The sequence below is a fragment of the Oryzias latipes genome, chromosome 13, assembly GCF_053564925.1.
Source record: "Oryzias latipes strain Hd-rR chromosome 13, Olatipes_Hd-rR_3.1".
Lineage (NCBI taxonomy): Eukaryota > Metazoa > Chordata > Actinopteri > Beloniformes > Adrianichthyidae > Oryzias > Oryzias latipes.
In genome coordinates this window covers 15,010,900-15,030,595 of record NC_136249.1, presented here as the reverse complement: position 1 = coordinate 15,030,595, position 19,696 = coordinate 15,010,900, and the positions used below count along the sequence as shown (strand labels likewise).

The following is a 19,696-nucleotide window of genomic DNA, read 5'->3' as shown; positions in this document are numbered from 1 at the left end:
TGTTGTCTTAAAATAGTTCATACTGTTGGAATCCTGAGGCTTTGTGCTATCTGTAAGTGTCAATCCAATTCAATTCCAAGTACAGCTTTTTCAAAACAGAACCACACTTGCTATAAGGAATAAAGTCTGATTGAAAGTTTGATGTAAAGGGTCTACATCTTTTTTCAGAAAAATTGAAAAAGAAAATGAAATAGAAAAAATTAAACAAGCAAAGGACTGACCTGGTTGAGTTTCTTCCATAAGTTAAGGATGGGTGAAAGACTACTGGACCAGAGCTCCCTGTCAAACTTTGAACCTGTCGCCACCAAACGGCTGACGATTCGGAGCTGAGAAATCACCTGTTTGTACGATAAGGAGACCAACAGAAAACATAACACAAAAACAAATGGATTACTTCATTAAGCTGACCTTGTGTGTTTTATGCACAATGGCAAGAAAGAAGACATCATTAAGGCACATCAAAAAAGCACTCAGCATATTTAAAACAAAACTAACCTCAAAAGTAAACAGCAAGATTTAACAAACCGTCACTCTGACTCAAGGTATTAAAAACAAAACCATAACGGAAGTTCCCAGTAGGATTAGGTTTGAGCCTTAGTCACAACCCCCGTGCAGGTTCTCCTAGTTTTAGGGTTGTCCGGGCACCTTGAGGGTCAAAGAGGGACGAAGAGTGTGTGGGAAGACCCTGTGTCCAGCAGCTCCCATGAGGTTCGAACGGCTACCTCAAGGGTCTTCATGAAAATGGAATGTAACATTGTTGTGCATGTGGTAAGTAAGGCCAATGTAAGTTACATGCATGTATGATGTAGGGATGGCCTTGTCAAATAATGGCCCCCAATAGGTCATCCATAGGTCAACAATTTCAGAAAAATAACCGAGTCGTGTTGAACCATCCCTCCTGTGTTCCCTTAATATTAAATCCAGGCAAAAGAGCTGTGCTCACACCGTTGTCCTAGCCAATGTCTGTAAACAAGATGGCGTCAGATATTTTTACCAAAACCAGATCATTCACTTTCACGTTGATTATGAGTGGTATCAGCAAGAGAGTGTGTATGGACAGCTACACAATCAACTTGAAAAAAAGGGGACAGCGGTCTGTTGGAAAATATTGGGAGGGAGGGAGCATGAAAATGGTAGTGACGGGTGACAGCAGATAATCACACATGTGGAGGACGGATGGAGGGGGGACCAGAGACAAACCCAGATTTGCATAAGTGGCAGTCTCAGCAACAAAGGAAGGGGGTTTGTTGTTCCTGTCATCAGCAGATCACAGTGACAGTAGTGAAGGAATTTTGCACAAGCGCAGCATGCAGACCGTCATGAGCCTTCAAGTTTGTAGAGAGGAATCAGACACGACAGAAGAGAAAAAAAACCCAAAACTTTCCACTCTCTTCTCTCTACAAATTTAGCTTTCTTTCTAGCATAAAAAGATGTTTGAAATCCCATTACAACAATGACATAATTATTATAACTTTTTGTTGGATGTTAAAAATTCTACATATACACATACTAGATGAGATCCACCTGTCCACCTTCAAACAAGGTGCATACAAATAGTCACCTTTGGAAAAAGCACATAGTGGGTGACACTATCGCGGTTCCCTCAAAGCCAAAAGTGTTAAATAACTCACAGAAAAAACAATCAAACCCTTAAATTCCCAACAGAAACAAGCAGTGCAGCCCCCCCCCCCCCCCCCCCCCCCCACACACACACACACACACACACCACCAAACACTTTAAGAGGTGCCAAAACAAATGGGGACTATTTTTGATCAAGATATTTGTCAATGAATACCTGCAGACAACACCAACATACAATCAGCTGCTGAAGTGTCCTGGTATTGATTGTCTATTACTATATTGTTTAATTTATGACAAAAGAATTATATAAAAGCTTTACATGCACCCATATGGGACCGTCGACCTGTATGGGTGCTATGGGTTTTAGTGTTGTCCGAGCCCATGAAAGCTCGTGGAGAGGAGCAGGTGCATCTTGGGAACACAGTTGTATTTTGCAGTCTTCTTGAGGCCAGTACAGTCATCTCAAGGGACGTCAAGACAAAGGAATGTCCCATTGTCATGTGTGTTGTAAGTATATCATGAAGGACCCATTCAGCTATTAGAAGTTGCACGTGCTTACGGCGTACGGTTGATGCTGTCGTATAGTGTCCTCACTCTAGTCATTAGTAGGGTGCGAGCCCTGACTCCTTATTGACCGAATGCAGCATGCACAGGGTGTGTACGTGATACGCAGGTGTCCATAAGATGCCTGTCACACTGATTGTGTGTATTACTCTCCAAAGGCAATAAGCAGCAGATGTGTCAAAGGGTTAATGTAAATGTGTCATAAAAAGCTCAGGCATGTCTGAATGAATATTCTTAGTTTAATAATTTGCTGCAGAGCTTAATCACATGATTAAAACACAGAAAAGTTGAGCACTCCTAACATCATTTGACTCTCTGGTAAAAGACTTTACATGCTGCATGGAAAGATGCTTTGAAATGCATAGTGAATGAGAAATGACCCCGCTGCGAGAGGTTTCCTCCTCATTTGTGTGAGCTGCATGGAAACAAACAGAAAGCTGGTCGGTGAGATACAGAGCGCACCTGGGAGCTGATGATTCTCTGGGAGGACCGCTCTATGTTGGCGGGAAGACCAAAGAATGCAGGTCTGTCATCCTCTGGGAGGTTCTCTATCACTCTGCGGTAGTCCTGGATAGATGCAAAAACAAACACAAGTCCCCACTAAAAGTTCCCGGAGGGCAGCTTCTGAATGCTTATAAGGAAAGAAACATATTTCAGCTGAAGTTTCAAAGTGAAAACAAGCAAAACTTTCGCTGCACCAAAGTTTTTTCTGCGTGGCATCTCCATGGATCCACGACTTTGTAATCAGAACTAACCAAAATGGAGCAGGAGCTTGGTAGGACGATCTGAGGTGGAAAGACGTTCCCTTCCTCTCTGCTGTTCCTCTGTCCGACTGAGGACAGGAACTGTGCAGAGAAGAACTGTTTGAGGTAGGAGCGCAGGATGCGAAGATCCGCTGGGTTGTCTATGCGACCGCCGTAGATGGCGCTCTCGAACAGGCCGTGGACAAAGTCCCACTGGACAGTTTTACCAGCTGGAATGAAAGACACACACACACATGGAGGAAAAACAGTTACAACCATGCAGAGCTTGTACACAATTTAGGAACCAGCATGACGTGGGAAGAAGGTTTAAACTGTGGAGAAGCTAAATCTTGTATCAGGTGTGACTGGAAAACATTTTGAAGTTGATTGCATAAAGAACTTGGTCTTAAAGACCCACTTTGATGAAAATGGTGTTGACATGTTCTTGTCGCTTTTTTGTGTTATTAAAAAAAAAGGAAAAAAAGCTAAAATTAGCATTTCTGTTTATTTCTTTGTGCAAATCATTGTGAAGCAGGAGTGGATGAAAAAATGCAGTTGAAAAAAGATAATATTTGTTATGTAGTATTCAGGGTGGGTGGGCCACAAGCTCTGTGCTCTGCTCCATTCTGATATATTCACTCGCAGACGACTAGATCCATGTACGTCTTTGTTTACCTCGTCTGAGCTGGCATCTGGCTCCAAACTTTACGGCTGGATAGCTCCAATACTGCTTGCCATTTTTGTTATACAGGTAATATTAGTTTGGGGGTATGAGGGACTGTAAACCAGCAGGAGAGCATGAAAACAAAGAGTTCCAGGGAAAAGGGTGGGAGGTGTTTCTCCTCACCAACAGTCCCGTACACAACTACTGCCACTCTGCAGAAACTGCGTCCTAGAAAACCACTGGGATCGCTTTGAAAATAGATCAAAAGATGATCAGAGTGAGACTTTAAGATCCAACAAGGACATTGGTAAACATGATTTTATCCACCATTTGTGACAGCATGCAAACTAAAATAGAATCAAATAACTATGTTTTCATTAACAACATAAAACATTAATTTCTGTTAGAGCATTACAGCTGCATTTTGATAGTGAACAAAACCAAATCTGGGATGTTAGAATACTCCTCAGTCTTGATTTAGAATAAATCCAGGATGATCTAAGTTGAGGAAAAACAAGCTACCGGTATGTTGCCTTAGAAAAAAAAAATACACTTTCTACAATGTAGTTCTTGTTTTTTTTACAACATGTCCTGGAACTGTACTGTACTGAAACATGATGCTGAAACATGATCTTACCTTCAAACAGTCTGTCAATGATGTCAAAGCCAGCACGAAGATCCGACAAAGAAAATTCATGAAACTTTGTCCAGCCCTAAAAATGAGAAAAATATATAAAGAATTACTCATATTTCAGTGTAAAATGTTTTTTTTTTGCTGTTTGCTTTTTTTATTCTGTTTTTATGTTTTTATTTCCTTGCTTTTAAGGCCTCGATCCTAAAGACAAACAAAAACAGGATTGTCAAGGTGAATACCCAGTAGTTCTCTGCATTTGACCAATCTTTTGAAGGAGCAGGGAGCTGCAGACGCAGTCGCTCTCGGAAAACATTTCATGGTTCCAACCCCTGATGCTAAGGGTCAAGCAGGAAGGCTTTTGATCCCATTTTTGGAATTACTCAACAATGGATTTGAACCCATAACCCTCCAGTCTCAGGGCAGACGCTCTAACCCTAGGTCACAGAGTTGTAAATATGTAAAAAATCTATAGTTCTATATTTTACTAATCCAAAGTGTAATTTTTGTGTTTGTGCCTGTTATAAAGCCAAAATTAATTGTCAAAAATGTAAACTTTTTCACCTTAAACTGTGAGATGACCAGCACTTCTGCATGAGCGAAGACAAGCTCAAATATGTTCAAAGATGCGCCCTGGAGCGCAGACAATCGAGGCAATAATGCGTAAGTTTTAAGGATGACAGAACACGACTGCTGTTCTCAGAAAACACGCTTGCAAATGCAAGAACAAAAGAACACATGCTTTAGCACACATGCAGAATCAAAGCACTGACCATGCCAGACAAATCCCAGACAGGGTGACGCATAATAGAATGTGAAGGCTGCTGGAGTGTGTGAGAATGTGTTTGTTGCACTTCACGCCGATTCACTCATCAATTGTTCTGACGCTTTGGGTGACAGAGGTTATTCAGGAAAATGTTGTGGGCGTGTCTAATCATTCTTTAAATGATAAAGACAGGCTGTGTTTGGTTTGGATTCATACTCATTTATGGTTTTAAAGCCTGTTTTTGCCACATCTGAGGAATGTGCTCACAGCCAAGTTTGCTAACTTGTGCTAATGCACGTCTGCCTGAATCTGCTAATAACTGCACTACAAGCTGGTTATTGTATGTCTCTGCAAACAGAAAACAAAAAATCAACTCCTTAATAATAATAACTTAAATCCAGAGGACTGACTTTGTGAAGGTTGAACTTTTGTAGTACATTAATCAGTGATTTATTACTATATTTAGTAATATCAGTCAAACAGGTACAGCCCTGTTATTATCACAATATGTACGGACTTAAATATGTGTTTTTCCTAGCACTGCATTCACCAAATACAGCTGAATAGATATATTGTTGGCCACTAGGGGTGTAACAGTTAATTGATGAATCGAGTTATATTCCTACAATCCAACCAGATCGATCTGCCTGGGGCAAATTGTTTATTAACTCGCCCCCTATCATTATAAACAACTATCATTATAAACAACATGAAATCCATCGATTATAATAATGTTGGAAAATAGCATTTGGATAGCGAGATAGTAGGATTATTTTACTATAGTGTAAAAATGACCAAGTGCATCACACTTGTGTGACTGGGTGAATGGGACTGTGACTGTAAAAGCTCTTTGTCCTTGTAGGCAGAAAAGCGCTATACAAGTATACGCCATTTACCATTACCATTACAACCCACATGTGATGTCAGCAAGAAATGATCTGTCCATCATTACAGTCCAATGTGTGGAAACACGTTGAATTTAGCAAAGTCATGTGACCATAAAGTGTGCTAGAATGTTCTAATAATGTTCCCTTTGGATTATTTTGATGTGGAAAAACAACAGTGAGCTGAACTTTATGAAACTAAAATGTGAATGAATTTGACAGGAATTCTAGTTTACTTGTTTGTTTGTACACATTTTGAATATACAATTACTGGAATTATCTTGCAAGAAATACAAGGAGTCTGGAAAACTTCACCTGCAGTGTTCTGTACCCGTGTATTTATCTCTGATAAATTATTGTCGTATTATCTTATTGCCATGTGATAAAAACTTTAAAAACCAAATTAAATTCTGTCCATTTCTTTTTAGCAATAACGTGTGAAGATAAAAAATACTGAGAGACACACGAAAAGCTACGCAAAAGCAAAGCACCACCTCTTCATGAAAAACCAGGACAATAATGACGACTTTAATGTTATATATCTTTAGCTCTTTCTGTGTTGATTGAGAAAGTCAAAGCGGCAAAAAAATACATTGTAGATGAAGTGTGTGTATGTGACCGCAGCCGCTGGTCCTCGGCCTCATTTGCATACTTGTGCCCGATGCCCTTACTCCGAATGTTTGATTTAAAAAGAAGAAAAAAACATAATCACACCTTTCTGAAAAAGCGCTATGTGGTAATATTTTACTATAACATATTTATACTATAATATTTTTTGCCAAAATATTCCAGGGATCTCTTTCTGGAAAATGTGCACCAAAATCTTACATGCTTAAATTGGACTACTGATTATTTTAGCGGTCACATTTTCCATTTCATTTTTTGTTTGATTTCATTTATTCATTCATTGATCAAACGTAAGCAAGCTATTTATTTTAATTTACATTTTTATTTGACCTTATAAAACAAGTTATTTTGACAAACTCCCTTCACTTTATGTTTTTTCCTAATTATCACCAGGAGAAATATTTTTTTTAAATATTTAAACAGATGCTCCGTGCACCTTTAGGGGCTATTTTTTTGCTTTTTTATGTTTTTTTAAATAAACAGTTAATGTTGGAGACTTGTAGCAGTTTGTACTATGGTAAAATTTGATGCCAATATGTTCACTTTAACCTCTAATGAATATCGGCCTCAATATCAGCTATCAGCCACCCAGACAGAAATATCGGTATCGTATCGGCCTTGAAAAAAATCATATTGGTCGATCCATAGAGCCAGTGCTTACACCTTACTAATGACTAGAGTGTAGCATGAGGTACGACACGGTAAAACAGCATCACACAAACGTCATCAGTGCATGCAACTTACATTATCCTAAAAAATACTTCACAATGCACGTGTCACACTCGCGACAATGGTGCTTTTAATTTTCATGATGACCGTACGGGCCTCAAGGGAACTGAGAGACACCTGTGGCCGAGGAGGGCCACTCCTCTCTACAATCCCACATTGCCCTGGACATTCCAAAAATCCAAAAATCTGTGACTAAGCATTAAATCTGACCATTGCAGAAGTTAGCCTCATTTCCCTTCAGCTCACATTTCTTTGTTTGCCCCTCAGTATGTTTAGAAGAGGATGTCATTTTTTGGTATCTGATAATGCTTAAATCCACAACATTAAAATTCAACCTAAAAAAACGTTCCTAATAACAAGAAACACACAAATGAACATCTTCTCTCTTTCTATTGAAGTCCAGCATTCGTTAAGCATTCTGCATGAAAAGCATCACCAGACGCTCTACTACCCGCAGGCTGCTTTCCACATTGTCTTTGTTTGGTCAGCAGGCAGGTTGTCTCCAAAAACTCACATCATAAATTCTGACACACACAAATAACTCTGCCTGAGGCAGTCCACCCCACAAACAATCAATCAAAATAAAACAAACAGCCAAGCCGGCTAAGAATCCATGTTAGCTTTTTGCATGTTGTTTGCATTTTATCAATTCTTCCTTTTCATTTGGGTTGTATGCAGACCAGATGACATTAGTCAAAACACCACTCTACTCCAGACAGCAATATTCTATATTTAGTATCGATACATAGATTTGTGCAACTTGTTAGTGTACATTTTATTATTTTGCATGGTTTTCGATTGCTTTAACAACACCACAGCCTCAAATCTGTAGATATCATCAGCAGCTCAAAAAGTTGAGCGTGGAGCACAAAAAGTTTTAAAAATTCAGTACTTTTTTTACAAAAGGTAAAACATTTTTTGAAGTGTTGTGAGTAGAGTTAAAAACAGTTTCAAGTTCTGAGATTTTCACCAAAAAAGCAGCATCAGAGCTGCAATAATACTGTAGATTTCTGAGTTTTACCTGTGGGATGTAGTTTCTTCTCTCCTGACAGACGGCGTGGAACCATGCGAGGCAGAAAAGTGACTGCGCCCTGGCCAGGCTGCCACCTAAACATCGATTTAAAAAAACAAACAAAAAAAACATTAAAAAGCTCACAAGACAACACTATGATCTGAAAAACTAAAGTTATACTTTTTACTGTTATCTGTGGTTTGTGAAATGCTTCATTTTTTACTCATCATCTTAAAGCTTTTGCTACCGATCTATGCATTTTTCCCAAACCTGAGTTTATCATACAGGATTCTTTTTCATTTGCAGAAATAGTTATATTTTCCTCCAATTTTAGGATTTTACAGTAGCATCGTCAAATAGTTCTCATCAGTGTACATAGCAATTATTTTTGGTATTTTACTGTTTTTACAAATTATTTCTTGTTCTATAATGTGTCTTATTATTGTTAATTCTTTTTCTGGCTTTTTGCACCAAGGCCTGGGAGGACAGACATATCATCTGCGCTGTATGTTAAAATATACTGCACATTTGACAATAAATAAATCTTGAATTTTGAAGCTTGAAAGCAGAAATGAAATGTCTACGGCTCATGGAAGCATCAGTCAAAAAACTAGTACTATCAGAAATATGCTTGAGAAACCCTTGAGTTCTATTTTAAAGGCTTTTTGAGTTTGATTTCGTAACTTTGATGCTTTTGGTTCTGTATGGCGGTTCATGCTCTATATTCTTTTGATGTTTTTGAAATTATTCCAGTCCGCTTTTTGGTTTAATCCATGAACTTGTATTTTAATAAAATATTGTTTTGCTGCTTAAATGGTTCATCCCTCCTGCTGAAAATAGACTCCTTGTGAGAATCAAATCAACAAGATGCGACACACTGGGAAAATAAAAAAGAACTGCCTCAACAAAAGAAAGAAGAAAAAAAAAGCGAGTTTAGCTCCATCCCCTGAGCCTTTGCTTTGTAGCTTCAGACACAGAGATGAACAGAGACAGAAAGAGAGGAGATAACCTTTACTGATCTGCTCCGGAGTCCAGGACTCGTATGTTCTCAAAAGATTCTTCTTCAAACCTGGAGGAGCCTGGGGATAGAAACGGAAAGTACGCAGGGATCCCAGGAAAAACACGACAACGAGCAGAAGAGAACAGCAAATTACATAACTAGGAGTATGATCAAAGCTCTAGGAAAACTCAAATTGCCACATCATAGAATCTTTTTATAGGAAAAAAGTTGTTTTCATCCAATAATCTCATATTACTGTAGATTTGAAAAAAAATGAGGACATGTCTGTGTTTGGCACAAATTCAGAATCAGTTCACGTAAATTTAAAAAATACAAATGTTATGCAGAACAGTATTCTTTTCTTAAGGGCATTTATGTTGTCTGTATTTAAAGGACACACTTCAAATGACCTAAAGGGTTTGCGTTTACATACTACATCTGTTTTTTGTTTTTTCTAATTTTCAACTCCCTAATTTAGATTGTTGTTGCCAAGAAAACAGTTAGGGTTTCAGGATAGCTAAACGAACTGAAACACAGCACTATATGTGGTATAACTTGTTTTTACACTGTAATTCAGATTACACAATAAATATATATCATCATCTTGTCAGGACAATTGTCAATGGTCGACCCTTGATCGTAATATTGTAGGTTCGATTCCCCCCTTGCACGCCCATGTGTCGAAGTGTCCTTGGGCAAACACTGAACCCCACCTTGGTTCTGGTGGAAGGTTGGCGCCAGTGTTCAGCAGTGGAGCCACCATCAGTGTGTCAATGTGTGTGTGCATGGGTGAATGGGACTGCGACTCTAAAGCGCTTTGGGCCTGCGAGGAAGGCAGGAAAGCGCTATATACAAGTATACGCCATTCACATAAAACTCCGCCAAACATTTGGCAAATCAATCTGGAGATTTGTTTTTCTTTACTTTCCAACACCAACCATAGACACACTGGCACAGACTTTACAGGAACCACAGTAAATAAGAAGAGGAGCAAACAGAACAACATAATGAGCACGTCAGAAGAATCCATTCAACATCATAGCTGCAATTTCAGGTCCTACGTATCTTCAGGCTCCCAAACAGAAAGAAAATTTCCAGTGTTTAAATGAATTAAAATGTTAAATTTTCGAGTGGAACAAGGTCCAATAAAACCCTCTGCCACTCGAATTCTTTCACTAAACATATTTGATTCAATTCACAGCTTTTAAAAGAGCTTATAAAATCAGAGTCATTGCAACAGTTAATGGAATGTTTTTAACAGAACTTGTTTTATTTAACAACATTCTGTTTGGCTTTATATTTCAAATGATCTTCCATGTTTCATTGAAAGTAAATATTCAGATGAAACCAGACGGGCAGGCGGGAGCTGTTTGTGTGGCATGCTTGGCTGCTGGAGCCGCTAACCCCATGTGCATGACTTCCATCTAGAACACACTGAGCACTCAAGTATGCATCACTGAAACACAAGCTGTGGGCTGCCGCATGTGCTTCCACATTATACGGAGTAGAAAAAGACACACATGCGTTCTGGACTACGAGCAGATTAATAACCTTGGAGGTGAGCGTGGGTTTGTGTGTTACATCTACCTCATAGGTGATCTTAAGGCTGGACTGCAGCAAAATGGGAGGAAACTTGGGGTGAACCTCTGCTGTCAGCCAGAGACGGAAATTCGCATGAGGACGAAGGATATTAAGCTCCTGTGAGGAAACATCGGGGTGGAGATAAGAAATAAACCAGATTACACATGTCATAGATTTAACTCTCAGGTGAAGCAGTTTGAAACCCCTTTGCACCCGGACCACTATAAATAAACATGAAATTCAGAGCAGGGACTAATGGAAACGTCATCATGGATTTAGTAGCATGTACTGTATGTATGTGTATATATATATATACACACACAAAACTATAAAACTAAGTGTACATCATTTAATAAGAGATATTTTTTGCTTGTTTTCCTTGAATACTGTGCCAAGACTGTGTGATAGAAACAGATTTAGAAAAGCACCCGTAGAAAGATGGACTGGGCCGCGTGGAAAATAGGACAGAAAACAAACAAAGTGGAAGAATATAGGAGTTGTCAAGAAGGAGATGACATCTGTACTTTCAGCTCAAATTATGAATGCTGACCTGTCTTCTTTAGTCTGCTTTTTACCCTCCCTTTAGCTGGCCAGGAAGCAGCACAGAGACAGATGGCAAAATGAGGTGGAAAATGTTGAAACTACACTGGGAGATGCAATAAGACTGAGCAGATGGACACAGTAACAAGAAAAGAAAATAAGAAGGATAATAAAACAAAGCCCGTTCTGGAGGAAGTTGCACCTGAACATGAAAGCTTAATTTATTTGTCTTTACTGTCTGGAATTGGATCCAGTTCTTTCATTTTAAGCGTTTTACTTTTTTCTGACTCCCTTATTTTTTTTATTTTGTCAGATTTCTATTTCAGGCTTCAAGCTTTACTGATGAGATAAGATGACAAAAAATAGAGAAAAGAAAAAACACTTTTTGATTTATCCCTGAATAGAAAGTCAATTAGTTGCAGTAGTCTGAGGCAGTAGGTAAAGAAACTGATTTGCTGCTGATGAAGATCGTTGTGGATGGCAGGTATAGGATATATCCACTGGCCAGTATACAGCTGAACTTTAGAGGGCGTAGATTAGAGCACTGTATCAATACTATGTGATAGTGTCACCACCTTTTTTTTGTGTTGGTGTTTAAACTTGCCTTAAATTGACCATAACATTCTATTATGTTGTTTACTTTTTTCTGAAAACATTACTGAAATTACTTTTTCTGGAATTTAGTTGTGCATGTAACATGTCATAGTAACCATTTAAAAAGAGCCTATTTTATCAGTTACACACCTCAGCGTAAGGTCTGCTTCCAAAAATATAACTCCAGCTATGGGAAGCACATGATTTTTTGTGGTAAACCACAAAACAACTTTGGTTTTTGGGTGTCAAGCAGAAAAGGACCAAGATCCAATTTTGGGATCTTGGGTGTGACTCGCCTACAGATCTCCCAAACTCATAGTCTTGGGACACGTATGGCTGTGCCTAAAAGCTCCTAATTTGTTTCTGAAGGTCTGGAGTCTTTTACATCTTAGTCAAAGGCAATCTACAGGGGTTGACCCATTCAGGTGCTGTGGGTTTTTGGGTTGTCCAGGTGAAGGGTCGTAGAGAGGAGCAGCTGCATCTTAAAGAGAGTGCAATTGAATCTTGTAGTTTCCTTTAAACTCATACGGCCACCTAAAGGAACGTAGCTGAAAATGTAACGTACCAATGTTGTGTGTGTGTGTGTTAAGTCTATCACTAAGTATTGATAACGGTGAAATTGTAAGTTGCACACACTTATGACGCACAGGTGATGTTGTTGTACGGGCGGCTGTTGTGAAGAGGTAGAGCAGACCACCTCTGATCAGAAGATCGCAGATTCAGTTCCCCCCTGCTCGCCTATGTGTCAAAGTGTACCTAGGTAAGACACCAAACCCCGCATTGCTCCTGGTATTGGTTGACACCATGTTTGTCAGTGAAGCAACCATCAGTGTTAAGAGTGTGTGCATGAGTGAATGGGACTATTACTGTACTTATTTTTCTTCAATGCTCCTCCTCTACTGTCTGCACACAATGTACACAAGTGCGTGCGATACGAGGATTATTGACAAAATGACAAAAATCCAAACCATAATGTCTTGAGGCTGTTTTTTGTTATTTCATATAATCTTTCAGAGCATAAAGATTTTTCATACTTTGTTTTTAAATCAATTCTGATTCATTGTGTCTTTTTATTTATAACACAGGAAACATTTTTGTGCTAAAGTTTCTTAACAGCTGCCTGCTTAATTCACCCTTACTCTAAGATAAAAAATAACGCCAACTTCGGTCCCGTTAGGACCTGTCCGTGAAAATATTGTCTAAAATCAAAATGTTCCTGGTGGGGAACACCCCCTTCCCAGTCTACAACTCGCACCTTTGGCACTCGGTAGTGCCTGGTAGTGGTACTTTTGACGCACCTGAGGTTTGACCAATTTTTGCCTGTAGACAACCCATCTCCACCCATGAGGGCAGTTAAGACTAAAGCTTTACATTATTACGGATTCTACTGGAATGCATAACCTTTTCAGTGAGTACAAAATGATGATCATTTGGTAGGCTACAGGATGCATATGTGTTTGCAAGCGTGGCTTATCAGTCATTTTAGATTAAACATAGATTAAGCAGTCATCTGTGCAATGAAGCTGAAAGGGCTCACAGCCAAATAATAGGTAAAAGAGAAAATAAGAGTTGATATTTTATCACTCCTACAAACAAAAAAAAGCTTTTTAGGTTGTAATATATTAAACAATCGCACAATGATAATACAGCCATGTAATCAACTGCACACCGATTACCTACTTTTTCCAGATGGGGCAGCCAGGCAGTGACGAGGTGAAGATTTTTCAGGCAAAGCCAGTCTCCATTTCGAGAACACTCTCTGAGTGTACCTAAGGCAACATCGGCCTGTCCCTGACCCATGGATATCTGGACAAACAAAGAGAATTAAGGAACTGGGAGAAGAGAGGAATCGAATCAGTGGGACAGAACATTGCGATCCCAGGAAAATCTCATTTGGAATATACATTCATTTAGACTCAAGAGGAAGAAAAATTAGGCTGGAACTCCCAAACAGTCAACTTATCATCAACTCAAATGGACCATATATGACTGAAACTCAAACAAATAAAACTCACTAGAAGGAAACCCCAACACAGCTGACATGTGAAAGTTCATTAATCCTTGAAGGTTGGCAGGTAGACTTAATGAAAAAGCCTTTTTGAAATTAATTAATCTATTTCTAAAAGATCTTTCATGTAAAGAAAACAGCTTAAGATGGTATACATAAAAACAAACAAGAACGCAAAAACACCAATCCGGACTCATGCAATAAAATAATAAAATGAGACCCTCATAATAAAATACACAAAAACAAACACAAGTAGAAGAGAAATGACTAAAAACAAAAAATCTAAAGAAGAGAAAACCCAGAAGGCACCGTCTGCCCTGTCCTCCTTTTGGCTGGGGTGTCAGCATCTATGCAGCACAAGCACAAGTCATTCTCAGCACATCCTGCCCCACAGCCCCACAACCCCCCAGGTCCAGTGCGCCCGACGTGGGCTCACCAGGCCAGGCAGCTCAGAGGACCCGGAACAAGAGATGCCAGATGACAAGCAGGGCCAAAACTCTGGGAGCCCAAACACAAACACCCCAGCCAAGGGTGAGAAAACACTCGTAAACACTCTAAAATGTAAAAGTGACAAATAAAAAAAATATATATATATATATATATATATATAATTTTCTTTCCGATTGGAACTTGCATTATAAGTCTCAATCTAGTGTAGAAAATTAACATTATCAAGTTATATGTATCTGAACTTAGTTTTAGTGAAATCAAAATGTTTGCAACATTATTGTTTCTCTAGGTTTTGTGTGCAGCATTAGTCTGTGTGTTTGACTCTGCTATACTGTTAAAGCCTCTTGTTAATCTGCTGAGTTCTTCTCTTGTTTTTCTGTTGCTCATTACCTCATGGTAGCTGTCCCTGCCAACAGTCTCTGCCGCTAGTTCTGCAAGCTCCTGAGATGGGTCTGCTCCTGGAGAGATGATGATTAACACTGGCTCCCATTCCATTGTCTCAGCATAGAGGCGGCGCAGATTCAGAGGCGGCGGTGAAAGCTCTTTCATACCTGCAGAGAGCAGATGAGATGATAACATAGCGAGTGGAATTTTGATTTATAAACTTTAAAACATATAAGCTGAGACTCCCTATCAATGCAAAATTTGTTTTTAAATATTGACTTGGGTCAGGACATACTTTTTTATCACTGTCAATTTTGAAGTGAACTGATACTGTGTTTAAAAAAATGCATAAAAGGATCAAAAGATTTCATCATAGCATGTAAGATAAAATACATTTTTAATCAATCTGGAAGTGGACGGGTGAGCAGAGGAAGAAAAGGAAACCCGCAAAAAGGTTCTCGGTTGGGTGGGAGGAGGGAGAAAATGCAAAAGAGGCAACAGAAGGGGGAGAACATTTCCAGAAGATGAGGAAGAAAGTTAAAAATGCAAAATGAGAGAAATTGGGAGGGGGAGATGTGATGCATACTGAGTGGAAGGTATGCAGCAGAAATTACAACACAAAGCAGAAGAATACATTTTCTATCCCATGTCAGCATTGCAGCACTTTACAGAGGCTTTACTCTTATTTGCATTTTCTATGTGAGTGTATGGGCATGCATGCTTTGATTCATCCACACCCAACACCAATGGCTATTTTAGTGACTGCTGCAGTGTTTGCCTCCACCGATTTTGTATTTTTTTCAAATTCATCATGTTTCCCTGGAGTTTACATACATGTGCACACACCAAAGGTGCTTTGATCCCATAGTAAACAAAATACAAAACCGCAAGTATAAAATGTGTATTGCATTAAATGTGTTTGTTTGGTCTGCAAAAAATGAAAAAAGAAAGGTACGTTTGAATAATGTGTGCATGCAGCTCAGAATGTATGGGAATGTATTGTGTCACCAATGCACACCAGCATCGTTAATAGGACAGTTAAGGCCTTAGTCCTTGTCTTTCTTTTTGTTCCAGTTTTTTAACCCCCCAAATCTTGCGCATTGCACAAGGAGATCGTTAGTCCTGTTCGCGTAATACGTACGCACTCCCTGACTTTCAACGTGGAATTTGGGCAATCAGAGCGTAGTTTGTGTGGACATCCTACAAGCACTTATCACCTGCAAACCCCTTCCATGCAGCACAAGGGGCCATTACTAGCACTGCAGCTGGGTGATATGGCCAAAAAGCAAAATGAGCATATCGTAAATTGAAAAAACACTTCTTTCTCTCGACAGAGTGCCTCTGTTTCAAGTATTGAAAAAAACTTGTCGTACTGCCCCTTGTGATGGCAAAAGCCTTCAAGTCCAGTGTGCAGTGTGTTTCCAGTGTGCGGTATGTTTACAGTGTGTGGTCGGAAGTCAGAAACCCCAGCCGGTTCCACATAATAACAGAAACTGTTCTTGTTTTGGGAACAAATTCCTCTTTGCTAGTTGCCATTTTAATGTCTGCACGTAGTAAAAAACTGCCAAGCTGACCTTACTCTGACCAACAGAAGCCCAAGAAAGCAGAGTGCTAAAAAAATAAGATCCAGATTTTCCCAAAAATTAATCTTCTTAACCACCGAATTTGACTTTGTTGATAAAATTGATTTATCGCACTGCCCTAATTTGTACCTTTCTAATGACTTGAGAGCGTGGCAACCATACCGTCCAACAGCATCACCTGTATGCCACAAGTGTGTGAAACTTACATTATCCTTACAAAGCTGTTTGAGTCTCTAAAGAACTGTAAGACACACATGTGCTGAGTGCACTACCCTTAAGATGCAGCCTCTCCTCTCTACATTGACCCAAATAACCCAAAAACCAGCAGTCAACCCTCTGTACTGGTGTATTTGATTAGGACTTTACCTGGCCTTTGCTTTGGGGTTGGAGGACAAAGGTTGTTCCCCAGTATGATGGTGTCACGACACAAACAGCTGAGACTAATTCAGAGAAAATATGTTCACACATGGAATGCTTATCTGGTTTTCCTATCCAATCCTTTTTTAGCAACACCACATTCTATCAGCGTGGAAAATGTTTAGGGTAGTTTTTGAGAAATGCTGCATGTGAGTGTGTATTAAGATCACTCAGGCATGGCTTCTTGTGAGTAGTGCCCAGGCCTGGACTGCTGGGATTCAGTAAGATTAGGTGTAAGAGGATTACAGACCATGTCTCATTAGCATACTGATTTACTGCCCAAAAACACACGTATGCTCATAAAATTTCTGTCTGTCCTGTTCTTTTTTTTTTTTTTTCGTTCGTCTGCCTTGATTATTTTTAATTCAGATCCACATTCCTCCCACCTCACGCATTACAGCGCTGGTAAATTGGTTTAACCAGGTTTTCAAGGAGCAACATTTATATATATATATATATATATATATATATATATATATATATATATATATATATATATATATATATATATGTGTGTCTCGGACTCTGTTTGCCTGCTCCGAACCTTGCCTGGATCCTGACTACTCTAGTTTCCTCTCTGATGCTCCCATGCTCGTTATTGACCCCTGCCTGCCTGACCCTGATTTAGCTTTGTGGAATTTTAGCTGAGCTAATAAACCTGCTGCATTTGAAACCAGCCATCTGTGTGTTCTTGTGACAGTATTGCACATAGTGGCATTGAAATTCATTGATGAACCATAATTTAAATATGCAATATTCAAGTGTGTAGATCAAAAAGTCCATTTGAGAAAATGATCTCTTATCCCTTTGCTCTGGATTGAGTCAGTTCAATAGAATTGCAGGTCTTTAGCAGCAAATCTGCTTACTCAGTTGTCACAGGAATGTTAATGTTCGAAAAGTTAATAATCTCAGGCACTTGGAGGGAACTTCTTCCCTGTGGCTCTAAGAACTCTGACGTTTTATAATTGACCTTGATAAAAAAAAAAAAAAAAAAAGGAAAAAGAGCTTTTCCATAAGTATCATCATTGGCGTGATGGGCAGACATTTGAAAAAATCAAGTACTCGACAATTACTGACAGCTTCTACCGTGACAACATGCAATGACTGACTCCTGCTCCACACAGTAGGAATTTTCATTATTGCTATCTACAATCATTGGGCAGATTTTTGGGCACATCCAATTTTTTTGTATCTTTTGCGGAAATGGAACGCCATGAAAGCAGTATTACTGATATGATGTGTGAGGAAAAGTTAAAAAGCACAAATGTGTCTGGAGCTCAACGCTCTTTCAATGGATATGGAGAGCAAATGGCCCTTTAACTTTAAAATAAGTGGATTGGTGCATCATATAAGCACAACAGCTTCCTTTTGTGGGAAAATTGAGGTGTTTTAGCATATATGTACAAAATGCAAACTTGATTGATACTAAGTATGCCACAATTCTTGGTTTAAAACCTGCTCATAATTTAGCTGAATATTTTCATCAGAGTAGACCTGCTGGTGGTCTAAAAGCCTTTTGTGCAGCTTGTTTGACAGGAAACCCCACAGTGAACAGAGACAAACAAAAAAACATGTGCCATATATTCTTACACAATTAAAAATAAGAATGTTATGTTCACCTTAGGGCACTTAGTTCAGACACCCATGCCCCAAAAAAAGTTAGAGGAAAAACTTTTGCTAAATTTTCAAAAACAAAACCCATCCATCCATCCATCCATCCATCTTCTTCTACTCAACCGGGACGGGGCTGCAGGGGCAGCAATCTAAGCATGGATGCTCAGACCCTACTAACTGTGTGGTATTTTTAAGGAAAACATATTTTATGCACATTTTGAACAAGTTTTAATAGGCACAAAACAAAAACTAACTGAAATTAATGCAAAACTTGGAAATACAAAAGACTTACTGAGGGCGTGGGAGGCAAAGGCAGTCATGGCGCTTTGCAGGCGGTCCGGCCTGACAGCTTGAACCATCAAAACCTGATAAGTGATACAACAAAGGCATGTTTTTTGTGTGAAAGGGAATTGCATCAATTGTATCGACATTCAGCAATTTATGTTAAAGATGGTACTAAATGGTACTAATGGTGCTACTAAAAAACTTATAGGATTGATCAGTTCCTAAACAGTAAGAAAAAGAAATTACACCTATACAGAAATTCATATTTGTATTGCACAGGATCGAACTTAACTGACACTGCAGGACTATTGACCCTCCCCACCACCCAACAGACAAACAAAAATATGTACGAAGCCAAGACAAGCTAAATAACAAAGAATTGTTAACAACAGACTTGACTTTGACTTATTATTTTTGTCTTCGATTGACAAAACAATCTATACAGTACTAACAATCAAACTGCTAAGAAAATAAGAGAAAACTGACCTGCTGGAAACGACTCATCTTTTTGGCAATGGATGATGGGATTTCCTGTTCACACTGTGAGCTTTGCATGAAGGACAGCCAAAGGTCCGAGTCACTCAAACAGAGGGTTTGGTAGAGAGCAGGGAATGTAGCCTGAAAAAGAGAGGTGAGGAATGGCAAAACGATGAAGGAGAAAACAAGATTCAATCCGTAGTTTGATAGTGACCAACGACATTCTGTTCTGAATGTTGTTTTTCTAAATCCTCCTCATCTTCATCATTACTGTGATATTATCCTTCTTTAAGCTTTTAGAAAAAAGCTTTTACTTTTAAAACGGCCACAGCTCCATGTCTCTCCTGACCAATCCAAGAAGGGAAATCCTAGCAAAGGAAGACATGTTAAGTCAGAAAAGCAAGTTGGATTTGTTTGTTTTTTAACACCCTTAGTACCTCCTCACCTCTTTCTTAAACATCTCTCCCACTATAGATCCAACAAACACCTCCCACTCCTAAGAGAAACAAAACAGTTAGGCAGGATTTTTAGTTGAAGGTTGAAGCTTATACTTTACTTTCC

At 39.1% G+C, this 19,696-nt stretch overlaps 1 protein-coding gene across 2 annotated transcripts in view; it reads right to left on the bottom strand.

Moving 5' to 3' along the window:
• Positions 1–19,696, bottom strand: part of dync2h1 (dynein cytoplasmic 2 heavy chain 1) — a 145,043-nt gene that overhangs the window by 13,105 nt on the left and 112,242 nt on the right. For both annotated transcript variants that reach the window (XM_078929482.1, XM_078929483.1), the window contains exons 77-89: positions 19,581–19,631; positions 19,450–19,503; positions 19,145–19,276; positions 18,666–18,738; positions 14,766–14,926; positions 13,598–13,723; positions 10,790–10,900; positions 9,212–9,281; positions 8,212–8,297; positions 4,191–4,266; positions 2,902–3,119; positions 2,609–2,713; positions 222–338 (exon numbers count right to left, since the gene is read on the bottom strand). In XM_078929482.1, the coding sequence (XP_078785608.1) occupies positions 222–338; positions 2,609–2,713; positions 2,902–3,119; positions 4,191–4,266; positions 8,212–8,297; positions 9,212–9,281; positions 10,790–10,900; positions 13,598–13,723; positions 14,766–14,926; positions 18,666–18,738; positions 19,145–19,276; positions 19,450–19,503; positions 19,581–19,631 (1,380 nt within the window). The remainder of the gene's footprint in view (positions 1–221; positions 339–2,608; positions 2,714–2,901; positions 3,120–4,190; positions 4,267–8,211; positions 8,298–9,211; positions 9,282–10,789; positions 10,901–13,597; positions 13,724–14,765; positions 14,927–18,665; positions 18,739–19,144; positions 19,277–19,449; positions 19,504–19,580; positions 19,632–19,696) is intronic.